This window comes from Pithys albifrons, chromosome 7 (genome assembly GCF_047495875.1).
Source record: "Pithys albifrons albifrons isolate INPA30051 chromosome 7, PitAlb_v1, whole genome shotgun sequence".
NCBI classification, from domain to species: Eukaryota; Metazoa; Chordata; class Aves; order Passeriformes; family Thamnophilidae; genus Pithys; species Pithys albifrons.
The window spans coordinates 15,153,159-15,180,666 of NC_092464.1; the positions used below are offsets into that span (position 1 = coordinate 15,153,159).

The 27,508-nt window shown below is 39.7% G+C and overlaps 1 protein-coding gene across 1 annotated transcript in view; it reads left to right on the top strand.

The window, feature by feature from the left end:
* NRP1 (neuropilin 1) overlaps positions 1 to 27,308 on the top strand; it is a 112,871-nt gene extending 85,563 nt beyond the window's left edge. Inside the window, 8 exon segments of the mRNA XM_071559933.1 lie at positions 2,490 to 2,634; positions 5,686 to 5,790; positions 8,698 to 8,757; positions 15,882 to 16,022; positions 19,835 to 20,109; positions 20,595 to 20,688; positions 22,254 to 22,310; positions 23,545 to 27,308. Coding sequence (XP_071416034.1) covers positions 2,490 to 2,634; positions 5,686 to 5,790; positions 8,698 to 8,757; positions 15,882 to 16,022; positions 19,835 to 20,109; positions 20,595 to 20,688; positions 22,254 to 22,310; positions 23,545 to 23,834 — 1,167 coding nt within the window. The 3' untranslated portion in view covers positions 23,835 to 27,308.
* The last annotated feature ends 200 nt before the right edge of the window (positions 27,309 to 27,508 follow it).

Consider the following 27,508-nt stretch of genomic DNA (forward strand, 5'->3'; position numbering starts at 1 on the left):
TTCTCAACATGATCATGTCATTCATGCCTGCAGCTCCTTTCACAAGGACTATAATGACTCCTTCCTCTTTGGCTGACCCAATTTCAGCAATTTTTGAATGTGCAAATGTTTCTACTGAGCTCAAGGACTCAAATGAGTGAAAATCACAAATCTCCAAACTACCATGCAGAACTCCATTTTCATGTCATACTTCTTTGCTCCTTTGGTTTGGTGGGGTTTTGCTGTTTGTTTGGGTTTTGTTGTTTTTTTTTTTTTGGGGGGGGACATTGGGTTTGGGTTTCTTTGTTGTTTTTGGGAGGTGTTGTTTAAGAGGGGGAGTGTTTGTTTTACGCTTCCTCTCATCATTTCTCGGACATGAAACTTCAGAACATCCTGCCATTTGGAACATACTTTTAAAATTTTGCTGCCATGTTTATTTTGACTTTAAAATATGTTAGGCAGAATTTTTTTCTCTCACCAGTTTCTCTTCTTTTTTTGTTTAACTATTATTTATTATTAGTTATCTTTGTAGCAAAGTAAAGCAATTTGTGACATAGTCTGTATAAAAGACACTCACAAAGTGAAATTCTGCAGTATACTTCTCTCTCCTCTCCCACAAAGAATATCAGTATGTGTTTTAAATGAACAGTCAAAATTGAATCACAGGCAGCTCTGCACTACAAAGGACAGTGATTCAATATAATTCTAGATGCCTATTGAATTCTAATGTCTATGTGTCAGTACTCCAGTAGTGATGTCTTTTATAAATCAGTTTTCATTATTATATATTGCTATTAAGACTACTATTAAAAAAGGGAGCAAGGGTTTCTCAGATACGTGTGTCTGCCTACTTTTTACATATAAAATGGCATTCATTCTTTCTCATATAGTGGGTAGCTTTTCCGATCATTTGCACTATATTGTGATTCAAATATAATAATATGTAATTCCATGTCAATTAGATCAGACAGGCCCTCTACACATGGATTCTTGACAACTGTTTTCTAATCACTAGCAATATACTGGGTCAAGCAGTGCCCCTTAAAGCCACCTTGGAGCTGCAATTTCCCTAGGATGCAGGGGAAGCAGCATTGATGTGTTGATGTTGAAATTATTTTTTTATTGGTCACAGTCTCCCATCACCATTGGCTTTTGCCATTGGCACTCTATAACCAATGGCCAGAAGGGATTTTGGACTGTTGGGTCAGAGGTGTGCAGTAAAAACAAGTAAGGCTTTTAGGACTGCACTGAACATACAAGTAACAATCAAGTTTACCTATGCTGATTTTGTGCCTTGGGAAATACAGGCAGCTTCTTCCATGCCCTCTGGTTTCTCTGCCCCAGATCAATAGAAGTTACTCATTGCAGGCTGGGTTTTGTTCTCATACAAAATGAAGGACATCTGGTGGTTTCTTCCTGAAGAAGGCTTCAGGTTTCACAGCAGTGAGTTAGAAGTATCTTACAGTAGCACTTTGAATCCCAAGTTTGAACTGCAGTTCAAAAAAGATGTATTTTAGTCTGTTGCCATTTCACTAATTCATAATAAAAGTGAAAATACTTTACTTTTATTTCATTGTTGTATACATTTTCATATTTTGTACTTTAGACTCTTATGTGCCTGCTATTCTGACATTTTTTACCATAAAATAAAGTAAAATACCCACAATTCTGTCTATCTTAGGTTATAAAGTTTTCATGCCAACGACTGTTTCTTTGTTCAGTTAATTCATTCTAGGGACTGATCATCTTCCTAGAGGCACCTGAGGTATTGCTATGAGTAAAAACTATAGCATGTTCTATATGCAAAAGATCACTGACAAGAGAAGCCGGAGGTATCAATCAAATGCCACTGAGACTTGCATTATGTCTGAAGAACCCAGAGTGTAACTCAGAGAAGAGATTTTTGTCTGAAATATACATTCACTGACCTGCCTTGCCCATTGGATTATATTGCAGTTTTGTTAGGAAGCAGCTTTCTTCTTTCTTTTTATTCTCCTTCAATAGCAGGCTCACTGGAAGAACTCTTGCAGCTACTGCTCCTGAAGTTTAATTTATGCCTTTTGAAATAGCTACAACTTGTGAAACTGCCACTGGGGGAAATCAGATTGAATTTTTTCCTTGAATAGTTGGATTATTATTGTAACCACTTAAAAGGTGACAGGATCTTCACCTCAGCCAATTTTTTTCCCTGAGAAGAGTTGGAAATGTCACCCAGTTAAACCCCAGATCAGAGCATCATTTAAAAGCTTGTCTCATTAAACACTCAGCTCTTGTTATGACCCTGATGGATTGGTTGCTACTAAGTTTATGAAAAATGAAATGAATTACTTTTCCGGGAAGCTTTAACAATGTATTTTCCATAATCATTTAGGACAGGAATGCCTGACACTTATTAATCAGTTAGAATCTGGCCTACTGCTCACCTAATTCAAAGACTGGAGAAAGGAGAAAGAATGAGTGTCGAGAAAGCTGGTTTTTTTTTAACAAGTAGTATTTGTCATGCTTTGCAGACTTTTGAAGGCAACAACAACTATGACACACCTGAACTGCGGACTTTTGAACCCATATCGACAAGATTCATCCGTGTCTACCCTGAGCGAGCCACACATGGGGGACTGGGACTGCGAATGGAGCTGCTGGGCTGTGAACTTGAAGGTAATTGCTCTGCTAGAGATGAATGCACTTTATTATTTTTATAAATACATTCTCTGCTTGGTCTACTGCAGGAGACTGCTGTGTCTGCACAGGCAGCACATCAGACTCTTGCTTCCATGACTGACATTAGTGCTGTTTCTTGGCCTAATCAGTTCCTTCTCTGCAGACGTTTGAATGTGCCCAAGGCACAAGTATTATTCTTTTTCCCGGTCCTTTGTTGAATCACAGTGATATTCTCCACATGGTTTTCCATTCCCTTAAGCAGCTTTATGATTACACTTCTGAGAATCATAGAGCTATTAGGAGAGAATAAAGACAGGAACTTAAATTTTATGTTACCGTGATACAATCCCGGAAAAGATATTTTCTGAGAATGCAAAGGGAGCTCTGCACTAAATAAGCAGTTATGTCCCTCTACACTTCAGAGGACTTGAAAGTCACACCAGAAACTAAGTGGGCAAAGATCACTTGGCTGGACAGTGTCTGTGCTTTTCATTTTGAGAGCTAAAGGGGTCCTCTTTCTTCCTGACCAAGATTTACTTTTGCAAGAGTATATAGGAGATGAAAGACCAGGAAAAGCAAAGTTTAGACATTTGTCCTTGGACTGTGACATGGAGTCAGCTTTGATTCTTCTTATATAAACAGTAATTATTTAACTTCATAGATAACTACAGACAACACTACACAAATTTCACAATTTTATCTTGTGGATGATGGGACAGTGGCGAGATGCATAAACCACCCAGTTTAACAACACACAGAATAGGAAACCATGTTGTCTGGGGTTTCATGTGTCACCTTGTATAAAAGCAGCAGAACAGGCTCTCAAGATGAATGGAAGTGGCTGCTCTGCCTCCATTTCTTTCTCACCATTTCTCCCCCAAGGGGGAAGTGTGGGAGGCATCTGCAGTGAGAACTGATGAGTTCTGTGTTGTTTTTTTAGTGAAGGCCAGATTGAATAAGTATGCTTTTACTTGGCCCGGAAAGTGGAGAGGTTGGAAATACTTCTTAGTTCCTGTAGGAAGTCCTCATTTCCTGTAGGAATACTTAGTTCCTGCAGACTATTGTGCTACTTGCTCAGAAAAAACAAAACCCAGCACCTGCCTTATGTAAACTCACAACCTGTGGGCGAAGTCCTTCAGCCACAGGGCCCCTGTAGCCACCTACACATCAAGAAGTGAGTCTATGGACCACCTTACAAGAACACATTGTGCAGTGAGATGGAGAAGACTTTTCTTTTAGGCAAACTGCAAAAGCAAGTACATTTTTTTATCCTAGGACACATCTCTTTGCATTTGTCTTTCTGCTGTGCTGTACTTTTAATGTAGGCTCACCTGCAGGTCACCCATGAACAGGTGAGGTCAATTCCCATTTACCCATGGGAGAAGCATGATAAGAAAAGTTGAATCACTGCATCTTAAGAAGAGAGTTGAAGGAAGAGAAGTCACTTGAGATTTACTGAGCAAGAGTTGAGATGACGAAAAAAGCAAGGAGGTAGGCACAGAGAGTAGTAGCAATCAGTTCTTGGTTAAAACTTGGTTATAATAATGCCAAGGTCATGGGTTCAATCTCATGTATGGGCCATTGACTTAAGAGTTGAACTCGGTGATCCTTGTGAGTCCCTTCCAACTCAGAATAGTCTGTGATTCTCCAGCAGTAATGAGCAAGGGCAAGTTTTGTGTGTTTGAAGCATCCCAGAGGGGCATATATGAAATGATGGCAGAGATGTAGGCAAGCTTGAGGCTATACAGGGACACAAAGATCAAGATAAGAAACTTACCTGAATGTAGAAAGGTAAAGGGAGCCTCTAGAGGTTTTTTTATAGCAATGTGGGGAACAAATGCTCTGCATAATTCATAATAGTTACAGAACTGTTTCTTTAACTAGAGATAGATTGAACCTGTAAAGCATAGGTCTGGGTCTTAAAGAAGCATGTTTCATCCCAGGATATAGCTACTTCAAAAACTACCACCTCTCCTGACATTTTCAGGCCAAGAAGTCAGTGTATGTGATCTTGTGTGGCCAGCGGGTGCTGGGGGCAGTAGAAGGAAAAGGAAGAATCTGCAAAAGACATGCATTATTGCTTAGTTTATAATGAATGAATAAGATTGCTAATGAAAGTAACAGCAGGTGAGAACAGACAAAAGCCTGGATCACATTCCGAGAGTGCTTATCTTAAGCCAGGGAACTATACGTGCGGCAGAGAATATAAACTTAAACACAACACCACAGATCTGTATTCTGATTTTCCAGATGTGGTATTCTTTGTAGATACTGGGCTATAGATGTGTTTTCTGGCATCTTACACAAATCTGAAACTTTTAACTGTACTAACAAAATTCAGACTTTTATGGGTTAGGCAGCAGCTACCGGAAAGCCATCACCGGTGAGAAGCAGGCAGGTGGCCAGGAGGGATGACTGACATCACTGATGTCTTAATTATTTATAAGTTCAACAAAAAAACAAAAGAAACTCCTTCCAGGTCTCCTTATTGAGCACAAAGCAATTCTACATCACAGTGCTTTCCAGCCACTGTTACCAGAACTCTGCTCAGACATTTCCTCTCTTACATGAGTTCTGCAGAGAGGTTTCTTCAGCAGTGTGGTGGGTGCCAGAGAATTACCAGCTTGAGCATGCACCCCTCCTACTCCACTCTGCAGGCCCACTGACAGGCACTTTGGCCAGCAATAAAATTAAAGGGTTCTTCCCCCTCCACACAACTGCCCAAGGCTCTCATTCTGCCTTACCAGCCTTTCACTATTCCATGGTAGGAGCAATAAACACCCACCAGCCAGTGAATAGGCAGTCTGGGGCTTTGCTGCTCACCTCCACTCAGCCCTTGAGCTCAGATACACCAGAGTGCCTTTGTGCAGGAGGGGAAACAGACACTCCCCATTCCAAAGAAATACTAACCAATCTGCAAAGTAGAGTTACTTCAGTTCTCAGATAAAACACATAAAGACAGCATATGGTGCTCATCAAAATGTTACTGCCAGTTGCATGCTGGTTCCCCAGCACATGTTCTAACCAAGTGACTGGATTTCATTTCAGCTCCTACCGCTGTCCCTACCGTTTCTGAAGGCAAGCCTGTGGATGAATGTGATGATGACCAGGCAAACTGTCACAGTGGCACAGGTGATGACTACCAACTGACAGGTGCAGAAACCATCCTCATTCCATTGCAGCTTCATTGTAGCTCATATCCATCAGCAGCTAAATGTTTGCATAGATTTAATCACTCAACATTAATGGACATTGGTATGCAGTTTCTATTGTTAGTATTGTCAAAACATACACATCTGCCTTTTACACATGGCAATACTTCTGATTGTTTTCTCAGCTATGTAATTTTTTTAAGCAAATAATAGTGACAAGATGGAAGAGAGGGAAATTTTTTTAGTAGGAATTTTGTCTAGTGTGTGTGTGGCTCGGTGAAATGTCCTAATCAAACTCTCTTATTAAGAAAAAAGGCAGACAATCCTTTTGTGGTTTATTGTCAGAGATTGAAGAACTCTAAATACTGTTTAGATTTACAAATAACCTCCCTACCTAAAATTTAGTATAGGACTCAAATCTCATCCCCAAAGCTTTCCCAGACAGAAACAAAACAGATTTGTTTCATCAATGCATACTCACACACACTCATACTACCAGAAATATTTCCATGAGCTTCCCCACCAACAATGCATTACAGCCTCGCAAGGGCTAATGTTCTCCAGGCTGCCATCATGAGCAGAAAAATAGGAGGGAGAGACATCTGCAGCTGGAGCAGAGGAAGCTTGCTAGGTTTCAAATCCTCACACTTTTGCACAGAACCACTAGTCCTTCTAGAGAGCTGACACTGCACCTCTGTGTTTTCGATCTCTTCTTGGAGGTTGTTTTTTCCACAAATCTCTGGGTCTGTTTGATGAGATCTGTACATCTACAGTAATTGAGCTTAGTTTTAGATGCAGCAACATGAGTTATTTCATCACTGCTCCCTCATGGGCTTATGTAATAAATGTTTATTGCTTCTTATATCCGTGATATAAAATAGTATTAAAATCTGGCAATAGCTGCCCTAGAGGATGTTGGGAAAGCTTAGGTAGGAGATTGGCATTTTGGACAGAGACAAATGAAGTAGAACATGAGGCAGCAGATACTAATGAAAGTGCAGTTTCAGTATCAAACCCTTTCTGAGCTTTGCCAGTGTCTCCTGCAATTGCATGTTGCAAATCCTAAATTGAAAAAATAAGTCTTGAATGGAAAAGACAGTGCACGGTCACTGTCATTGCTTTTCACATCAGTGTCCCTGATGAATCTTAGTCTTTTTTGAAAACAGCCATGCAGGGAGTCTGATAAAATAGTCTGTATTGTGTTAAGGTAGCTCAGAAAGCTTTTGATGCAACCAAACGTTGTAATTTATTTATTTTTTGGAAAAGAAAAAGCCAGGTAAGGAAACACTGGGGATTCCTGCAAAGACCTACATAGTCTTACAAAGCCCTATAGGCAGAGACATAATTCACATAGATGGAGGCTGTGTGAGGGGAAAGAGAGATCTGTTCAAGCATCTTCCACATTCACTCAGTCTCTCCAAGAAGCTCAGGACTGCATCCCACATGCCCCTCAGGAGAAGTTTATTGAGCAGAAGAAAAATCTTCTGGCAGTTTTGCAGATTGTGCTTAGGGAACAGTTTATAATCTCTAAGACAAGGGAACAGCCACTGGCCTTTCTGAGCACCAACTCTTGGGGAACCGAACCTATTTCAGTACTAATATTGAAAATTATTACATTACCCTTCTACAAAAGTTCAGACACGTTAGTATAATTTATTATTACAACACCTAGAAACCCTAGGCAATCCGTGACACTGGAGAAACACTGCATTGTAGGTATGAAGTTACTTAAAACAGAACTGATTTTACCAATAAATTCATTGCAAACATTCTTTTCTTCCTCCAAAATGCATAGAAGGCAAGTATGTAAGTCTTGCGGCCCTCTAAGGATATCAGGCCAGGGCAGTGGGATTTCATCTGTGCCTTACCCTCTTTTATCCTTTCCCACTGCAAGTGCGGCACCCACGTTCTCGTGGGTATGACTGTTAGAGTCGCTTTCGTGACAGCACTTGTACATATGTGAGTATCACAATGAAGCCTCCCTTGCAATTAACTGTAATTGTGCTGTAGGCCACATTCCTTCCTGCTCTATTTGGACCCCATACAGAGCTACTCTATTTGCGTGTCTTATAGCATTTCCCATCAGGTCATTCTCACAAACATAAAGCTGATACAGCTTTCATTCTCGTTGGAAGTCATCATAGTCACTCTTTCTATAATGCTTTAAGCACTTGCTTGCTGGAGAAAAGAGGAGCCATTGACTGGTAATCAGCACCCCACTGCGCATTTATAATTGTGCTAATTTCCTTTTTGTTTCCTTTATCAATAGTATGAGGCTTGCTTTAAAAAGTCAAGTATTTTAAAAATAACAACTACTGAGCTTAGGAGAGGGCCATGACCCCACTCACCTCTTGTTTATCTGCTTGAAGAAAAGGACCAAGGGGAAGTCCTTAATTCCTCTTTCACTTTGAGACCTGGCTTAGATTAATCCTGAAATTCCCATATACCTCTCTTGTGAGAAACAACATATGGGGAGGAGCCAGTATGGCAGGGGCTGGAGGACCTCACATCCCTGATAGGAGAAACAACATGTCACAGGTAAATGCACGAAATAATAACTCCTAGAAGGTGCCATAAAGATCACGTGCTGACTCCTCATGCGTCTTGGAGCAAATCCGTGTCTATAAACCAAGGACAGCCACAGGGACATGGTGAGGATTACTTAGTTAGTGTTTGCAAGGACTCCAAAGATATACAGCTTTATATAATGAAGAGTTCTTGTGTTCTCTCTTGATAAAGGAAACCAGGCCTTTCATGTCATATTTTCAATGCTTATGCTCACATACTCAGTTACCTACATGTCTAATAAAGATGGCAATATTTCAGGTTTATATATAGGATATTCCTAATGACTGCTGTGTCCTTTGTTGTGTCCCATGTATCATGATACACATAATTTATTTTCCAGGTGGAACTACAGTGCTGAATACAGAAAAGCCAACAGTAATTGACAATACATTACAACCAGGTAAAAATCTTTTTTCTTATTAAAACCATAATAAATTCCATACCCAAATTTCATGCCAGAGACAAAATAATGAATTGCAGCACTTCCTGACTTCCATTCCTTAAAAGTCTCTGAAGTAAAGAAGCATCTGGTCTCTTAGCTCTGTACAGTAAATATTTTATTCCTTTCATCCACATGTAGACACAGCAGAGAACAAGATTTCCTTCTGCATCAGCAAATGCCAAATGCTGACAAAATTAAACTAACTTAATCACACAGTGCACTGTTTAAATGTGGCATGTCAGTGACACAAAGTGTGTTTGCAAAGTCTCGTAAAACAAAAACAGAGTCACACAGGCCCACTCACTATTTATACCCATGGTTTTACAAAACTAAGACAAGTAAAGTTTGCCAGTTTTCTCCACCAGGGAGCTGGCAGTTTTACAATATTGTTTTCTAGCAAGTTTTCTCAAAATGGGGTTACATAAACTGCTACCATGAATTTGAAAAGGGAAAACCAAGTTGTCACTGGCAGCGGGTCCTCTTTACTTAATACAATAACTAGCAGCTTTTAAATTCTTTTAGTTTGCTGCTTCCACAGCTTTCGTACCATTTTTTTAATATCCTGTACAGTTTACTGGAAGTGGGGGAGAGGATATATTTGGACAGAAAATCCAAATTCGAAAAACTATGAGCACCAGTTAAAAATCCTTTACGACAATAATTGTGGAGTGGTAGAGGTCAGTTTTCAGTTACTCCCATTTCCTCCATTAAGGAACAGTCAGACCCAGTCTTGCAAATGATTTATTAACAGGGTGGGTGTTTGTCATTATTTCCTCAACCATGTGACACAATCCACTCTTGCTTCAAGTGAAAGGGACTAATAATGCAAAAGTTTCCAAAAGGACAGTGATGGTGTCGACCTGATTAAGAAATAGAGCTGATTTAGCTAAGATGTTGTTCCCACTCTTGGCCTCTGCATTCTGATATTGCAGAGGCCAGTGCTTTTACTCTCCTCAAAATTTGTCTCCAGGGTCATCCAGTTGGCTTAGTCAGCATACACTATTTCTAGCTCTGCCCTGGTTTATGAGCACAGGGGGATTGTGGAGCACTGGTGCAATGAGAAACACAACAGCGAGCTGGTCCACACTCACAGGACACCTCTCCACCCTGTGCTCTTCCACAGTCAGCCTTGCTCAAGGGATGGAGGGCTGCTGCTGATCCCACAGTTTGGAAAGGGGTGGGGGATGCAAGGAAGAAAGGATTTTGTGCAACAGATTTAAAGTAAAGCACTTAACTTTTTATGTCTGAAATGACCTTTTAGGTTTCTATTTTGATGAAATTAAGGATTTCTTTACATTTCGGAGTATTTTTTAAAATGTCTTCTTGCATTTAAGCAAATTTTAAATTTAGAAAATGCCTCTTTGCAATGCAGTTTTACTACCTCCTCTCTACTGCCAGCTGAGTTTGCAGGTTGTGTTTAATCCCCTTGGCTTGGGTGGGGCTCTCCTGTAACAGATTGGCTGTTACTGCCAGAGATTAAGATATCCTCATTTTCTCTCCTTACTTCCCTCCTGCACCACCTTTCTTACTCTGTGATGTGCCAAGTTTTTTATTCGTTTAAAGGAGTTTCTGAGTCTCTGTTCAAAGTATGCCAATGTTACTTCCCTGCATTGTGCTGGTAGGAACCGTTTCCTTCCAGGGAATATGGGACGAGTTCACATCCCAAACTCCAGGCTCCCACATGGCAATACATTACAAAGATCATAGATAGAGATCAGTCAGACACTAATAAATAAGAATAAAGTTTCCAGAATCTCCAGTTTAAGACATAAAGGTTTCCAGCTGCCTCATAATTCCTCACTGAAAATCAGCCAAAAAACTCCCAAAAAGGGGCAGACAGAAATTTCCCTCAACATGGGGAAACCCCTCCTGGAATGGAGGTGGTGCAAACACTTCTTCTGCTGAAGGGGCATGGCCGGACCTGGCTGGCACAATGAAACATTGGAATGAGGGGCCACAGGGCTGGGAGGGAGTCTGCTGTGTCAGCTGCATATAATGTACTTTAAACTGCCCTTGAAGTTGCAGGGCTGCTCAGGGGCCCCTGGCCCTCAGCTGGCTGTGCAGTAGTGCACTCATTCAGCTATTCTCAAGCTGAACAAGGTATGCATTTAACACATCAAGGACTGAGCCTTCAGCTTTGGCCTTAATTCCCTCTGAGGCCTGGTTTACCTTAAGATCCTATTGCACCATGAGGTAAAGGATGAACTCCAAGCCAAGGAACTATTCCAGATCAGTTGCAGTTTGCAGGCTCCAGTGGGTAGCCCTGCAGGAGCTACAGGGTGCCAGTGCTGACCGCAGCAGTCCGTGACACAGTGACAAGGAACAGAGTCCTAGACTCGGCAGCAGCACCTGCCATGGCACAGGTATTTGCACTAGGTGCCAATGCTGTGTATCGCTGTCCTACTGCCTGTATTCAAGCCTGCAAATACCCCTAATCTTGTTATCCCAGACTAACATGCTTGCATGTGTCAAAGCCTGAGATTATCCCATTCCAACCAGCTTTCATACACTATGGAAACAGTTAAGTGCAAATAGCTGGAAAGCCTCCGTGTATAAACAAGCTTTTCATCAAGGAGACTTTTACAGTTCATTTCAAGGGGACTGAATTGAAAGGAAAAAAAAAGACTCATGATTTCAAACTGCTAAAAATGTTTAAAGGTTTGGATTTTTTTTTTTTTTTTTGGTAAGAGAGGGTCTACTTTCCTCCTCAAGCTTAAAAAAATGCCTTCAACAAATCTGTCTGTAGAGGTAAATACATTTGAGACCTCAGCCTTAGGACTTTCTAACATGCAGTCTTTTTGAACACATCTTTTTCAATGCTAAAGGACTATTTGAAATGCTTGTCTCTTCGCTATTTACGTACAGAGCAAGCTGTTCATTTACATTACGTACTCTCAGTGCGTTAAGTCCTTTGTAAAGCAGACTATTCCAAGAAGTAAAGTACCTTGTTTTTTGCACGTGTAATAGCTTTTTTCAGAAAAATGTAACTAAGAAATCCTGAGTTAAAAATCTATGCTAAGAAATAATTTAAGGGTAGAATAGGTCTGATTCTCACTTATGGTGGGGCAACTTGGCATCAGTAAAGGGGTATTAAAGCAGTGAAGTTATCATTTACTATCATTTATGGTAATTCTGTGCTGCCAGCATAAGTGGTATAAAAAGGTGAAATGCAAATACAAATCAAACCAAATATACTACTTTGAAGTGGTCCAAATTATGTTTGTAATTTCCTATTTTAATGTTGTTTTACCCTTTAGCAAGAACATCCTATAGAGAACTTTCATAGCATATTTAATGCCATCATGCTCTTTCTTGCCTCTTGTTGGAGGAGTTGTAAAAATATGTCCAAGTCTGTGGGCCACAAAAGATTGATGGACTTGCAAGAAACTCACTCAACTAGATTTTCAAATTGCTTTCTTGTTCGTGTACAGTATTGGTCCCAGCTGTGAGCAAGATGTGGTCAAGAAGTACAGCTGTTGGTTATTTTTGAGAGGATAAATCTGTTTTAATTCAGCATCACATACCCTACATTTTGAAAAAGGCATATGGGATTTCATCACATCTCCCTCTCAGATTCTCATCTGAGCTGCTGCTATTTGATTACATAATAGCTGGTTTTCTTCATCCTCTCAATACACACAAACCAGGAGATCAATCACCTATTGGCAGGAGAATTATCCTATCAGGCAAATGGACCAGCACTGCACAGGGAGCACAACAAATGCTACTCATCCCTAGTTTCCTTCCTTCCACCAGAGCTGCCAAACTATAGTTCAAGGACAAAGAGCACAGACTGCCTGTAGCTTGCTGTGAGCTACTGTACCAGCCCCCTGAGACCTTAAATAGCAATGCTGAGCTAGTCTGTCTTGTGCTGGGGCAGATCCATTGTCCATACTGAACCATAATGAACGTACCCTGATTCTACAAGTGTCCATTATTAATTGGCTAGCAGGTCTATCTTTCTTTTTATGGGTCCCTGGAAGAAGGATTGGAGGAGACATAAGAATAAGCAATAAGAGATGGCATGTTTAAGGAGCCCATAAAATAAGAGCCCTCTGAAATTACTTGTCTTTGACCTTCAATCTCATTGCTGTGATTGTCTAAGGAATATATTAACACAATCACTTTTGAGAAAAATATAGAAACCTAGCAAGAAATAGCTAACTGAGAGCAGGTTACTGGTCAAATTCTGCTCAGTTTCAGTGGAAACTTCCGCATGGAAAACAAGTTCATTTTTATGCTACACCATGCTGCCTCTGAGTCTGAAGCCAAGGAACACAGGCATGGCCAAAGCTTATCAGACTTAGGCTCTTTGCCAATTTCCTGGACTATATATTTCAAATGAAAGTGTAAGAAACTATTTATTAGATGGGTCTGTGAAATTTAGCTCTGTTTGAAATTCTCTTTCTAATCCCAATGTTCAGAACTGTCATTACAGCATAAGGCAAAAGCCTTTTGTCACTTCCTGCCCTTTAGAATTAACAAATAAATTCTGGATATTTTCTTTACTCATTTCAGTGTCCAGTTCTTTTTGAATTGTGCTCAGCCTTAGCAGCAAAGGAGGAACAAGTACCACTCACATTCTATGAGAATTTTTTTCCTTAGATTCACATTGAACTTCACTGTATATCTCACAGTTCTTCGGCTATGAAATGGAGAAAAGAGAATATTGTATTCTTTCTTTGCCGGATTCTTCACTCATTTACCTACTTCTCCTGTGTATTCTGCTATTTATTTTTATTCAGAGTTGAACAATACTACTCCTTTCAATCTGTTTGTGCTACATGCTCATTTATGCTGTGTGGTATCTTCAGATGAATATGATCTATCTACCACTGTGCTCCTTGCCTGTGGTTTAAATACCACACAGACTATCACTAGCTTTGCATGATATAATCCTTTGGATTAATAAGATTAATTTTGTTTTACGTTTTCTAAAACCTTTTCTAAAGTTCTGTCTCATGGCTCTGATGTCAAAGCCATGCAATATAGCTCTCCCTAGGCCTCCTTGTCAATGAAAGGCTATTTTTCATGATCTTAAAACCCTTTAATTCATTGCAATGTCATTCTGTTTCTTTAAAAAGTCCCTTGATTTTCAGATGTCCCCTTTTGGGCAAGATGTCTTTGATCTTAGCTGCATTGTCTAGAAAAAAGTCCATATACTGAAGAAAGAGACATAATGGATTGTCTTTCTGCACTCCTGTGCTTAGGCTGAGTTCTGCTTCTTCAACATTTTGAGCCCAAACTGAGATTATTCACCACAATCTGCCTCTTTCCTAGAAATGGCTAGGGTGCTCCAGGAAACATCTTTTCTCCACATTGAATTCCCGTGCCAGACATTATCTGTTTAATTCATTTGTTCCCAACTAGGACACTGCATTCGTGACAATGTGGAGCAGACCCCTCTGGAGGCCAGCGTGAGAGAGGGGGGAGGCAGGCAGGATGGGGAGGATGAAAGGAAGGAGTGAAGAGCAAGGGCTTGGAGCAGAGAGATACCACAGCACAGCCAAGGCACTGACAGGCAGAGCAGAGGGGGAGGAACTGCTGTGCTCAGACCTCTCTGCCGACAGAATGAAATTTTCTAGGGTCCAGAGGGGAGAGGGCACAGTAGCTGCAATGCAGGAATCCAGTGAGTTGAGTTAAAACTATGTCTGGGAGCAAGGACCTGCCAAACAAGGACACAGCAGGCATGGAGAGAATGATGGATGAAACCCTTTTGTATCCATTCTATCTCAGCCTACTCACCCAAGGTTTTCTCTGTATTGATGAAATGATTATTCTAGTTTACTTTCCATTAAAATCTGGGTTGTGAGTTCAAAAGCCTCCCATTTTTCCCTGGCAGCTCACCACAAGAAGGAGGTCTTTGCCTCTTCAGATGGGAAGAGCTCCACCTGGAAGGTCTGACCAGCCACAGGTCTCAACACACTTCCCATATTTCTCCTTATTTTCCCACAATAAACAAACATGTTCTAGGGGTTGCATTATCTTTCCTGGCTTTTTTTTTATTAATAATGGACAAGAAACACAGTTCTTCCCTCAGAGCTGATATTGATGGGAGCACAGAGTCCTTTGTTCTTAGTTCATACTTGCACAAAGCATCACATTAAAGAAAACCTAAATTATTCCTTTAATAAGGCGTGAGTCATGACTGAGAAAAGACTCCAAGATTTGGTCACATTGCTGTGGGAAGGGTATTACTCTACTGGGAGTTGTCATTGCTCAAGGTGAGATAAAAGTTCATACCAATGGTTAGGAAGCAGAAGCTCAAAAGATTTCAAACTGCTTCTGAAACTAAGAAATGCAAGGGATTTATATGCTATCTTCGTATAATCTTTCCATTTAAATTCCAAGTTCTATTGAAGAAAATAAGCTACTATGTATTAAACCTTTGGGCAGAATTGAAAAGAAGCTGAAAACAAGATATGATCTCATCCTGACCATAATACCAGACTTCCCTTGTTTTATGCAGAGCTTGTTTTGAGGCTTATTTTGAGTTCATTTGGCAATCAGCCACATTTGTCCCTTTTCCCTCTCAATTTGTCCATTTCAATGCTGCCATCTTGTGGGCCTACTTAACTGTCTGGAAGATGCTGAAATAAGTTCCTTATTGAAGCCACGTACTATAGATTTCACCAGAAGTCCTTCCTGCCAAGGACATTCCATTAATGTTTCTGTCTTTTCTAATTTTTGCTTGAGTCTCATTGCAATTCATTGCAAAACGTTGCACCATTGCAGTGCAAAGAAATATTGTCAACCAGAAAGTATATCTGGTAAGTAAGCCAGAACTGTGTTTATGAGTCATATATGTTACAACGTGGCTATAAGCTAAAGAGGGCAAATCAGAAGAACTCATGCAACCACAAAAAAAATTCCAAATATGGGTCATAAAGTGACGAGACACAACCACATCATTTACAAAAAATAGTAGTTTTTCACTCTTTCCCAGGAGGGATGTTCTTGCTATGGCTTCTCAGAGCTTCAGGGAGGAATGGTTCTGTTAATGGTCAGTTGTATGCATTTGTTTTGAAGCACAAAATTAATAATCACATTTTGCCCCACCCCCTTTTTCGCTTTCCTTGCAGAGCTGCCACTACTATACAGTTTCAACTGTGCCTTTGGCTGGGGATCCCAAAAGACTTTGTGCCACTGGGAGCACGATAACCAGGTGGATTTAAGGTGGGCAATCCTGACCAGCAAAACTGGGCCAATTCAAGACCACACAGGTAATCATGAGTTCATGATTTAGCTGTTTTATGTGGGAAGAGATTGTTCTGTTTAATATCAGCATGTCTTCAAAAATGACAAGAGAGAGAATTATAACTAAAGTATATTATAAAGTATGTTATAGCTAAAGTATGTAAAGTCACAAAGGTGGTTCTCTAGGAAACCTAATCTATTACAGGTAATCACAGCTGAATGTAATTATCCTTTCTGTTGGGGAGTAAAGATTATTTATTGTCAAGAACTGAAGATATTCCTCTGACTTGCCTTTGGATAGCCATCATCTGGGTTAGAAGAATATCTGAATGAGTATTTTGTAGATATCACTGACCAACTGATACAGTCATGAACAAACCTCTCATTATTCCTGTTTGTAGTTAGAGGGACTATCCACCACAGAAAGGTATTGTAAGTGAAACTTCCCAATTGGATGTATTACCATGCCCTTTTCCTTTCCAGCAGCAATTGGTTATTATAGCCATCCTTTGCTCACACATAGTTTTTCCAGAAATACCACCCTGGGAAATTGATTGGTTTGTTTTGTAGTATCTAACTCATGGCTCTGCATAATTAGGCAATAAATATGCTGCAGGCTAGTGGAGAAGGGAGGGCACTGTGTGACCTGCACAGCCTCTCACTTCAGTGTTCTCGCTTGCATATGTGCAGATTAATCAAATGTGCTGAGATGAATCTCCCTTCCCACTTCTGCTACCCTTTGCCTAATGAGAATGACAAGGAAATTAGACAAAATTGGACTTTTTAAATTCTGAGACACTTTCAATTGAATCTTAAGACAAGTACAGTAGTTTCAGGGAAAAAAAAAAACTTGTAATACTTTGACTATAAATGGCATTGTACAAATAAATGGCATCAAATTAACTAAATGCAGTTAGCTGAAGTGAAGGCTGTAATGGTGGAAAAATTGATGTAGAGTGAAGTGAAATAGCTCTGTAGGATCTGACATTGAAAGGAGGTTAAAAGCTATGTTAGCCAGAGACTGACAAAATCTAAAAGGCATGCATAAGTAAAGCTCTAATTAAGACAATGAAGACAGAGTTCCTGACCCAGCACTGCAGTAATATTCTGAAAATGAGAGCTATCTGCACTTTGCCACCAAAGATTATAGAGACTGAACCTGTCTTCAGCCAAAAGATGAAGAAATTATATTCTTCAAACAAGGTTTTGTTGTTTCCCCTGGGCTCTGCTAGTGCAGAAAACTTACTTGTCCCATGAGCTGTAGCTTTACTAAGTCCTACAGGCTGCCCCTTTTTCTCCTGCTGCAGGAACTTCGAATATTTTCCAAAATTTTCCTTTAAGAGCACCTTCCCCTGCCAGGTTTGCCATTCACCTTCCAGCAGGTAGAGAGTGAGTGGGGTGGATGTGAACACAGACCATGAGCAGTCTGAATGGCACTGATGCCCTAAACAAACCCTCAGTGTCACCTCTACACAGCAAAGCCACTGTGAGAACCCCACTGAGCAACTCCCAGACATACTCCCAGACATACCTTTCTGTCAGCCACATGTACAAAGCTGAAGAAAATCCACAAAAGTGGCTTCAATAGCAATTCCTTTAAGACAGCAGGATACACTGTATGTCACTTCAAATTATACACATTGTGATTAAATCTGGCCAGTGTTAGGTCTTCCAACTGAGACAACCATCCTAATGCTGTGATTATTTTCCTTTTTTATCTCCCTCTGGATTCCCCTATTACCATTCTTTGATGAGATTTGCACATGTTGTGCTGCTCTTTGCACAGGAGCAAAGTTGGCTAGAATGTATAGGCATAAGCACTCCTGCTTAAAAGGCTGGACAAGTTATTGCAGTAAGACAGAGAAAAAAAGCCTGATTTTTTTCTTACAATGTAATAACATCTTCCCCTGTGAAATTCTTTCAAAGACCAGATACTTTGACATGCATATTGGGGAGGATACCTCTAACTACCCACAGAAAAATCCAAACGAAAGAAAGCATCTTTGTCTCATGTTAGAAGAAATATTTTCCTTTCTCATTTATTAGGCCCACTTCTTCCACCCACTGGGTTTAACCCACTCCTCTTTGTTCCTGGTTCACCTTTCACTATCCTGTCCTTATGCATTCCAGAGTAGCAATGCTCTTCTTAACATCTTCATGGTGCAGGCCTATACCATTGCAATCCGGCAAGTCTCACTTACAGAGGATTTCACATGAAATTTAAGAATACCATATAAACAAAGACCAGCCTTCTAAAACATCTTTTTTTGCCTCTTTTTAATTTTCTTTTGTATAAGCATTGGTATAAACAGAGAAATGTATACTTATTTCAGCATTTAAGCAATAATATTTCTTATTACTTTTATCCTTCCTACTCTCAAAGTAACTTTGTACCAATGTCACTAAATGCTGTCTCTATTCTTTTGTGTGACTGCATTGCACATGCAATCTGTTCTTAAACATACCATGATAAACTTCATGTTTTTCCACCATAATTCCTGCAAAGAAGCTGTTCAAAAGCTGACTGGAATGGATGTCTGGCTGGTGTAAATCAGAAGCACTTCTCTATAGTCAGTGTCTTTACTAAGCAATTTTCTGTTCCCAAACTAATCACACTCCCACGTGCTTCTCTCCCAGCATGATTAAGAAAGTAATTTTCCAAGTTAAGGGTATTAGATGTTCAGATTTCAATGTGTATAAATCCATTTTGCTCTTCAGAAAGTACCAGTCATAATCTTACTCTTTCAGGAAACGGCTCACAAATATATAGAGCCCAATATATTGTTACAAACATCAAGGGCTTAAGTCTGACACCATATGTGACAATGTTCAGACTCTATTTAGGAACACTGTTTAGATCTCGGTTCCTGATCTCTGACAGTGGCTGTTCAAAGCCATTTCATCCTTCAGTGTTCTGCCCATTCTAATCTTGCCTTCTCAAGCACAGATTGCTTTAAACAGATTTTTTTAAATAGTTTTATGCACAATTAGCACAGAGCAGGCCCCAGGGATTTTTATTTAGCAAGTCTAGTGCTGGCTGTCTTCAGGAGGTGCACACTGAATAATAGAGCATATGCTGTCACACCAAACATGCTTCTGCCTCCTTCCCTAAGCCAAAGCAAATGTGTGGTGTGTGTCATATAGTGAGCTTGTTCTTACAGTTCACTCTTGGCACAAAGCATCCCAATGAACAGCAAAGGAGATGACCAGAATAAAACATAGAATAACAGAATAGTTTGGGTCCTGGACGGGACCTTTAAAGGTCATCTAGTCCTACCCCCCTGCAATGACCAAGGACATCTTCAACTAGATCAGGTTGCTCAGAGCCGCATCCAACCTGACCCTGAATGTTTTCAGGGATGGGACATCTAGTCCTCTCTGGACAACCTACGCTAGTGTTTCATCACCCACTAATTTTCTTCCTTATGTCTAGTCTGAATTTACCCTCTTTTAGTTTAAAACCATTACCCCTTGTCCTGTCACTCTAGGCCCTATTGAAAAGTTTGTCCTCATCTTTGTTATAAGTCTCCTTTACTTACTGAAAGGCAGAAATGAGGTCTCCCTGGAGCTTTTTCTTCTCCAGGCTAAACAACTCCTGCTCTCAGCCTGTCCTCCCAGGTGAGGTGCTCCAGCCCTCTGATCATCTTTGTGGCACTTGTCTTAGAGCATGTCAGCTTTCCTAGAGCTCCCAAAACAACAACCTCTGACTCTATTATTTGTGATGCTTGACCCATCAGCATGGAAAGAAAGCAAAATGATCAGGGGTGGTCGGGGATTCTTGTGTTAAGAAAGAAAATTCAAACTGGTGGCTATTCCTAACACGGTCCTTCTGTCACAGTAGGAGATGGCAATTTCATTTACTCACAAGCTGATGAAAGCCAGAAAGGCAAAGTCGCCCGGCTGCTGAGCCCCGTGATTTACTCACAGAACTCTGCCCACTGCATGACTTTCTGGTACCACATGTCTGGCGCACACGTCGGCACCCTGAAGATCAAACTGCGGTACCAAAAGCCGGATGAATATGACCAGGTGCTGTGGACCCTGAGTGGGCACCAGGCAAACTACTGGAAGGAAGGACGTGTTCTTCTTCACAAGTCTGTGAAACACTACCAGGTGAGCTCCTCCCTGAACTAGCAGAGCCAAGGCCAGCAGCGCTTTGCTGGTCATGTTTTAAACACCATAGCAAAGGATGTCACTGAAGGATTTGTGTGGACAGTGTTACACCTACAGGTGAAGTGCACTTGCTGTGACTAATGATAGTGAAATATTTCATGATATCTTAGATTACAGTGATGCAAGCAATTTGTTACCTAAGGCCAAAAAATACTTAAGAAATCATTTATCATCAGTCACAAAGCTGCTTCTTTGCCACAGTTTTGCTGATGTAAAAGTCTTTAATGAGGCTATGACAGTATATAAATTTACATTTGCATGTATAAGTTCTTAAAGGCAGGCAATGCAGATTTTCAGGCCACAAAGTACATGTAGATATGACATCATGGCAGGTGAGGATGTGTGCTAGCAACTAATTAAGAAATGCTGAATGCTGCAATTACCTGCTAACATGAAACAATGTGAACATTATCTTGTTTTGCCAGGTGGTTATTGAGGGAGAAATTGGGAAAGGAACTGGAGGTATTGCTGTGGATGATATTAAAATTGACAATCACGTCGCACAAGAGGATTGCCGAAGTAAGTGTAAAAAGCAAGAACATAGAGAGTTCTCATCCGAAACATTATTTATTTTGTTTTGATAGGTATTTGGGATAGATAATTGTTAGCTATATGGGAAGTTTTCAACTGAAAACATCCTGATTCAGCAGATAGCTTTATTCATAGTTTAGTGCCACTGATGTCACCTCAGTATGGCAGTGGCTTGTATCAGAACTGGCATTCTACTGACATGGGTCACAGCATGTGCTCATTCTTATATCTCTCCCTGTATTTCATATTGATGCCCATTTTTAATTTCTCTGCTTTTCCTAATGCTCTTTAGTGTTTTAACTAAGGCTCAAAATCCAATTTAATTTCTTCACCCTTTATTACCAACCCTACTTAAATTCCTTTCAAAGGACTGTTTCAAACCCTTATAGGATAAGTGGATAGGATGAAGTGGCCCCTGATCTGTCCTCTGCTGTCCTGTCATCCTGAGTTTGCTGTGGTTCATTTGCTGCAGTCGTCAGCTCCCAGACATGCGGGACACAAAGTAATGTTAGGACATGGCCTTCCAGATCTGAGCCAGGCTATTCCTAAAATGCTCTTTGAGTCCCTTAATTTCTGGCCAGTCTTGAGTTATTCCAGTCACTGCTGATCATATGCACTTTGCATACTGCACTTAATTTGGCAATAGCAGCCTCAGATAAACACAAGCACTGAATGCTGTCCTTCAGAGTGGAGATGAAGCAATTACTTTCATGTAAAAGAGGGAATAGAATGATTAGATTTAGGAAGATAAACTTATGCCATGTGAGTTGGCAACACGATTGAGAGCAATAATAGAGGGTGTTCCTCACCTTTTGTAGCTAACATCCATTTGGGGGTAACATGACAGTCTTCAGCTATGTGGCAATTTCACTGCAGGAGGAGGAAACTGTACCATCTCTTTTTATCACACAGCTCAACCTCTGGTGTTCATCAAATGCCACCAGAGTGACAGTTAGCAGGAAAGAGAGGCAGGACACACTGCTTAGTCCTCCTGCAGTGTCCTCAGTGCCAAGAAGGATGCTGGGACCACAGTGACTGTATTTACCTGACTCCAGAATGAGAAAGAAAAGTAACTCCTTTCCTACTTCCACATGTTTTGGTTGTTCAAACCAAATGTTGAGCAAAGATTTCTGGCCTTAGGGAGCTAAATCAAAAAAGCTCAGTCTGAAACCCAAACACAAGTGTTCTCATTGCAGTCTCTGAAACACTATTCTTGTGATTAACTATGCCTATGCTGATGAAGTGTTATGGAATTGGGCTCCAAAATTGTAAATACAGTGAATGAGATGCTAATTCATCACACTGATTTCTTGTTTCCAGGCATGGAAAACCCCTGCTGATAACTAAAACTGTGCCAAGACTGGGCGGAGAGGAGTTTTTTAATCTTTTTTTTTCCTCCATTAATTTTCAGAGCCCATTATAATGAACAGTTCTGTCAAGCCACCATAATGATGCTCTGACACAGGAAAATCTGCTATACCATTATTGCCAGCATGATAGTCAATCAGTGTTTGTAACCCTAATAATCAATGTCAATTCTTTTGTTTCATTAGAATCAACTGATGTGGAGAGTGAAATAGATGAAGAAGACACAGATATTAATCAAACAGGTAAAAATTGTGTTATTTTTAAAAGGGAATGAATTTTAATGTGTATTTTAGTATGAATTTGTGCATTCCATTTATTTATTTATAGATTTGTTCTCTAACTGCATATAGTATTAAGGTGTTCCGATTTGTCTGGATCAGACACTAGGAAGGCTTTGAAAGAAGGGGTAGTTTTATTCCTCTATGTCATATAATCTTACGGACTTTTTATTATTCATACCCATCTCAAACCTTTCACATTTTATATAGACACTTTTATACATTATATACATATATATGCATGCACTTCTTAGCTCCTCAGTATTTTGTTATCTAGAAGGCTTGTCCACTGATGTAGAAAGCACTATCATAATATCTTGGAATTTATGACTCGCACCATGCCTCGGTAATTAGGCTCAAAACTCTTCAAGCTAATTGTCTCACAGACCTGGCTGAAAATGTCATTTTATGACCAGTCTAGCAAAGCATTATCATTTCAATTATGATAGCTGTAAATGGATCATTAAGTGGGTCATAATTGTCATATGTCCCAATATAAAATATACTTGCATTTTTCAGGCAATAAGCTTAATTTTTTTCTGTTACAGTCAGTGGGATTGTTATAATTGGTTTCAGTGAGAGTTTGTCCAAAACCACTTTTTGGCTTTTCTTGCAGCAATTACAGGGTTAAGTGCTGTTGGATCGTTTTCATATACTGAAAGAGTTGAGGGTAAACATTATGATATTCAGTGAATGCTTTACCCAAGGGGGCAGAGGGCTCTTTTGTGTCAGTTCTGCCACTATTTCCACTTCAGGATCCAATCCTAAAGTCATTGAAGTGGAAAGGATGCACCATGGCTGGACATTTCCAACCGATGTCTTAGCCTATAAACTCTCATACTAAGCTGAATATGATTTGATTAATATTTTTGAGCTAAATACTGCAGCCTGGCAGAATGCAATCAAAAGGCCTGGTTATTCACTCCCAAGACACCTACTTAGTCCAAGGCAGAATCAAACCTCTACTAATAGGCAGTAGATTGAACAATTGGAGTGCAGTCTGGAAAAAATCAACAACTATTTGGGCCATGTTATAGTTTTCAGCTCTTTAGGGCTACCTCCAAGAAGCTAGGTTTTAAATTACGTAGAAACTTATGTCCAAAAAAAATTATGTTCTTTCTCAAAATTTCCAATTCATCAGACAAAGTTCAAATTAGGATTGGTTCTGAAAATGTTGCAATTCTTTACTCCATTTCAGGGTTCACGCCTCCATACCGTACAGGTGAGGACTATGATGACAACATCTCCAGGAAACCAGGCAATGTCCTGAAGACCCTAGATCCAATCCTTATTACCATCATAGCCATGAGTGCACTCGGAGTGCTTTTAGGAGCCATCTGTGGAGTTGTCCTGTACTGTGCCTGTTGGCACAATGGCATGTCAGAGAGGAACTTGTCTGCACTGGAGAATTACAATTTTGAACTGGTTGATGGTGTAAAACTGAAAAAAGATAAACTAAACACACAGAATTCATACTCAGAAGCATGAAGGTATAAAGCAACTAGAGCAGTTTCAGAGAATCAGGATGGAAGGACATAGCTCGGTCATGCTGGGGAACTGTTGATCTTTTACTGTACAGGCTGAAAAGTGCATTGATGACACTGAGCCAAGCTTTTCTCAGGAGCTTCAATGAGTGTGTAACCGATGAACATGGACAACAATCTGTGTTAACAACCTGAATCATGTACAGTCTGCTTTTTCTGTTGGTTTTATTTGAAATAATCAAATGCTGGTGTTGAGACCAAGTATGATTGACCTTATAGTTCATTTTGTCTTTCTTTCTCTCCCTCTCTTTTGTTTTCCGTTAATGGATAATTTTGTTTTTTACTGTGCAAAATCCAAGATGCTGTCACAAAATGTATTCAGTGGGGTCCTTTGGATGGACATGCTGTCTGTAGCTCAGTGCCCAGAAAATATTGGAGTAACAGCAATTTAGTGGACTTCTGCACCTGTATTTGTGTATAATTGCTCGTGTTGTGCATAGGCAAAGAAGGGTTAGGATGTTTTTGAAAGTACTGCTGCATCAGTACCGATATAGTGTGTCAGCTGTTTACAAAGCAATACAGTCAAATTTTATTGATGTTTTTCAGTGTTGTATTAAATTTTGTGCTTGTGAACTCCATAAAAGAGTATGTGCCATCATCAGACACAACTGGTAACCAAGTGTACTGCCTAAAAACGAAACAAAGTAAGTCCTTGGCACTGGCTAGTGTATGTCCTCTCAAGTGCCTTTTTGTTTGTACTGCTTCTCATTGTGTTAACATTAACTACAGCTTCTCTGCAGTTATGCCCTTGTCTTTAATCATATTCTGATGGCTCACTGACTAAAAGAAAAGTATATTTTAGTGTAAGAAAGTAGCCTCAGCAAGACAAGGGCTAATCAGATTTGACAACCTGGCTCAATTGTTCTGCTTTCTGTATTTCAACTTCATGTCTCTTGACCCTTTTGTATAAAGCTGCAATATCCCCTTTTATTGTTCTTTCATATAGAATGTATTTTCAAATGTAAAATCTTTCTCCCTTTCTCTTCTCTTTCTCTCTCTCTGTCTCTATGAGTAGGTTACATAAGCATTTGCCATTGCCAAGGAAAGAAAACTTCAGCTTTAACTTGCTGGTAATGGCAAAGGATTTTATTAGAGTTTGTGTTAAAAAATAAGGGAAATTTCTTAACTTTATCCTCCAAAGTCGAACTTTGGGTTTCTTCTTAACAGCATAAAGTGACAGTATCTTTTTTCCTGATGTCATGAAACATGTCTTTTATCCTGAACAGCTTGCCTGTTAATTACACTGGGAAAAATGCTTCCCTTACTGAAAAGATTGCCTTTAAAATGAGAAACTTTCCTCCTCCTGCCCCTACCTGAACTCAGAGTTCTGTTCTCTCAATATATGTGTATTTCCATGCTAATCAATGCTAATTGAACTTACGTGGGTACTGAGGGCGGAATGAAATCCCACAGTGTATGTAAGGTATGTTCTTACCATCACCTTATATCCAATTGGCATTTCATACCAGGAAGTTTCTGTTTGACCAGAAGTGCAGATATTAACCAATTCAGTGAACTGAGTACTATAAGCTGTCAGAAAAAAAATGTATTTGACAATTACTTGGCAATTTTTAAATATTTTAGAACAAATATTATTGGACAAATAATATTCAACATCCTATGCAGCTGGTCCAACAGGGTGAAAAGAAACAAGAGCGTTTTCCACAGGGGTCCGTAGGAGGTGACAAGGGAGCAGAGGGATCACTCCCCTCCTTGAATGTGCGAGGGGAACCCCTGGGTTTTCTAAGGTGACCTGCACACAGCACAGCCATAACTGGGGAGGCAGCTTTAACCCTCCCCTGGGTATTTAACAACCAGCAGATAAAACCAGTGCAAACATGGGTAAAAGGGGCATCCTGCCAAAGTGCTGAACACATGTTTTTCCTCATTGAATTTCCTGAGTAGAGTCAGGGAAGTGATTGGGATTTTCTGAGTTAGTCTTTTCCCAAATTGTTTTTGTAGAAGAGCAATGAAATACCCTGTCCAGGATTAGCATTAAAGAAGGGCTAATTCAACCTTAAATTGCATGGAGCAACAGAATCCTCCCCTATTTATCAACTGCATGTTTTTAGACATATAATTTCAACAACGTGAATTATAAAGCAGAAAAATATTTAGAAAATCCACCAGTAAGCCAGAAATTAAAGAAAGGAGAGGGAAACTGGAGGTAAAAATTGAGGTTTGAAGTTGAAAATATTTTAAAGGAAGACCCAATAGAAAAAACAGTGGACTTCAGTGCTACTTCAAAGAAGTCCTAAAGGCAATGACTACCAGGAAAATCCACACACCCACTTCAGGTCATCAAACCTTAGACTGATGGAACAGTTACCTCCCCAGCCTCTCAACCTTGGGTCCTCCAGCAGGTCAGATGATGCACCTAGGGCCTGAAAGTTTTGCCTAAGAGTTAGTCCATGAGATGCCCCAAGTGGCAAAGTCACTTTGTCAGAGGTAGAATTTTCATTGGTTTCTAACACTGTAATTTGTCCATAATGGTTTTGCAGCAGCTAGGTAATTAACCCAAAGAAAAAAGGATTTTTCAATACTATTTTCAGCACATCACCACTGTGTGAGTCAGGAGTTAAGGGTCTGTTCTCCTTAGCTGAAAAAACTTCTAGTCCACTAACTTGACTAAGAGTTGTATGCTTATATTGCCTTAAAGAGAAAATCCAATTGGGGAGCCTAAGCCCACAACCTTTTGAAATATTCCCACTGATTTCAATAGATTCTGGACCAGCTCTTGGTCTTGATCTATTTGAACAGAAAAGCTGGTAGTTGGTGGGGTTTTTTCTTCCTTTACCATACTGAGAATACTGAACATAAAAAGAAATATATCTCCTTTGTGGTCTTCAGACCTTACTATGATAATGAGGATATAGCACTGAAGATTTGATTTCTCTGAAGGTAATATAACAAAAGTTGCCCTTCAATAAAGGAAAAATGATACTGCAACTTTACATTGAAAAGTATCTTGCACTGATAAATATATTTAAAAAAATTATATGTTTATAAAGTTATTAATTTGTAAAGGCAGTGTTACAAAAATGTTCAGTTTATATTGTTTTAGATTGTTTCATAATTTTTAAAGTGTAAAATAACATATTTTTTCTTTATTGAAAAACTATAAAAATCTTCAGTAGTAAAATGATTTCATTTTACTGGTATATTATTGCTTCATGTTTTGTACCATCATAAAACTTTGTGCAAATTTTTTTTACAGAAATTTTTATTTTCTATGACAATATGACACTTGTAAATTGTTGTTTCAAAATGAACAGTGAAGCCTTAACTTTAAATGACATTTGTATTCTCAGACACTGAGTAGCATAAAAAAAACACATAGAACTGAACTGTAACTTAAATTTCCAAACTGACTACTACATTCCAAAGAAACAGTTGAATTAAACATTTTCATAAAATATCCCATAGCTGATGTATTTTATTATACTAAAATGGATTGGTATTATTAAACGGCTCATTTTATTTAGCATCTTGCAACAAGCACAATGTTTTAATCATGACTACATTTGTTGGTAGGCAGCTCCAACAGACACTGTGGTGGGTTCATCCATGATTCAGGATAGAGGGATTCACCTCTGCCTGCCCAGTTCTCTTTCCTTG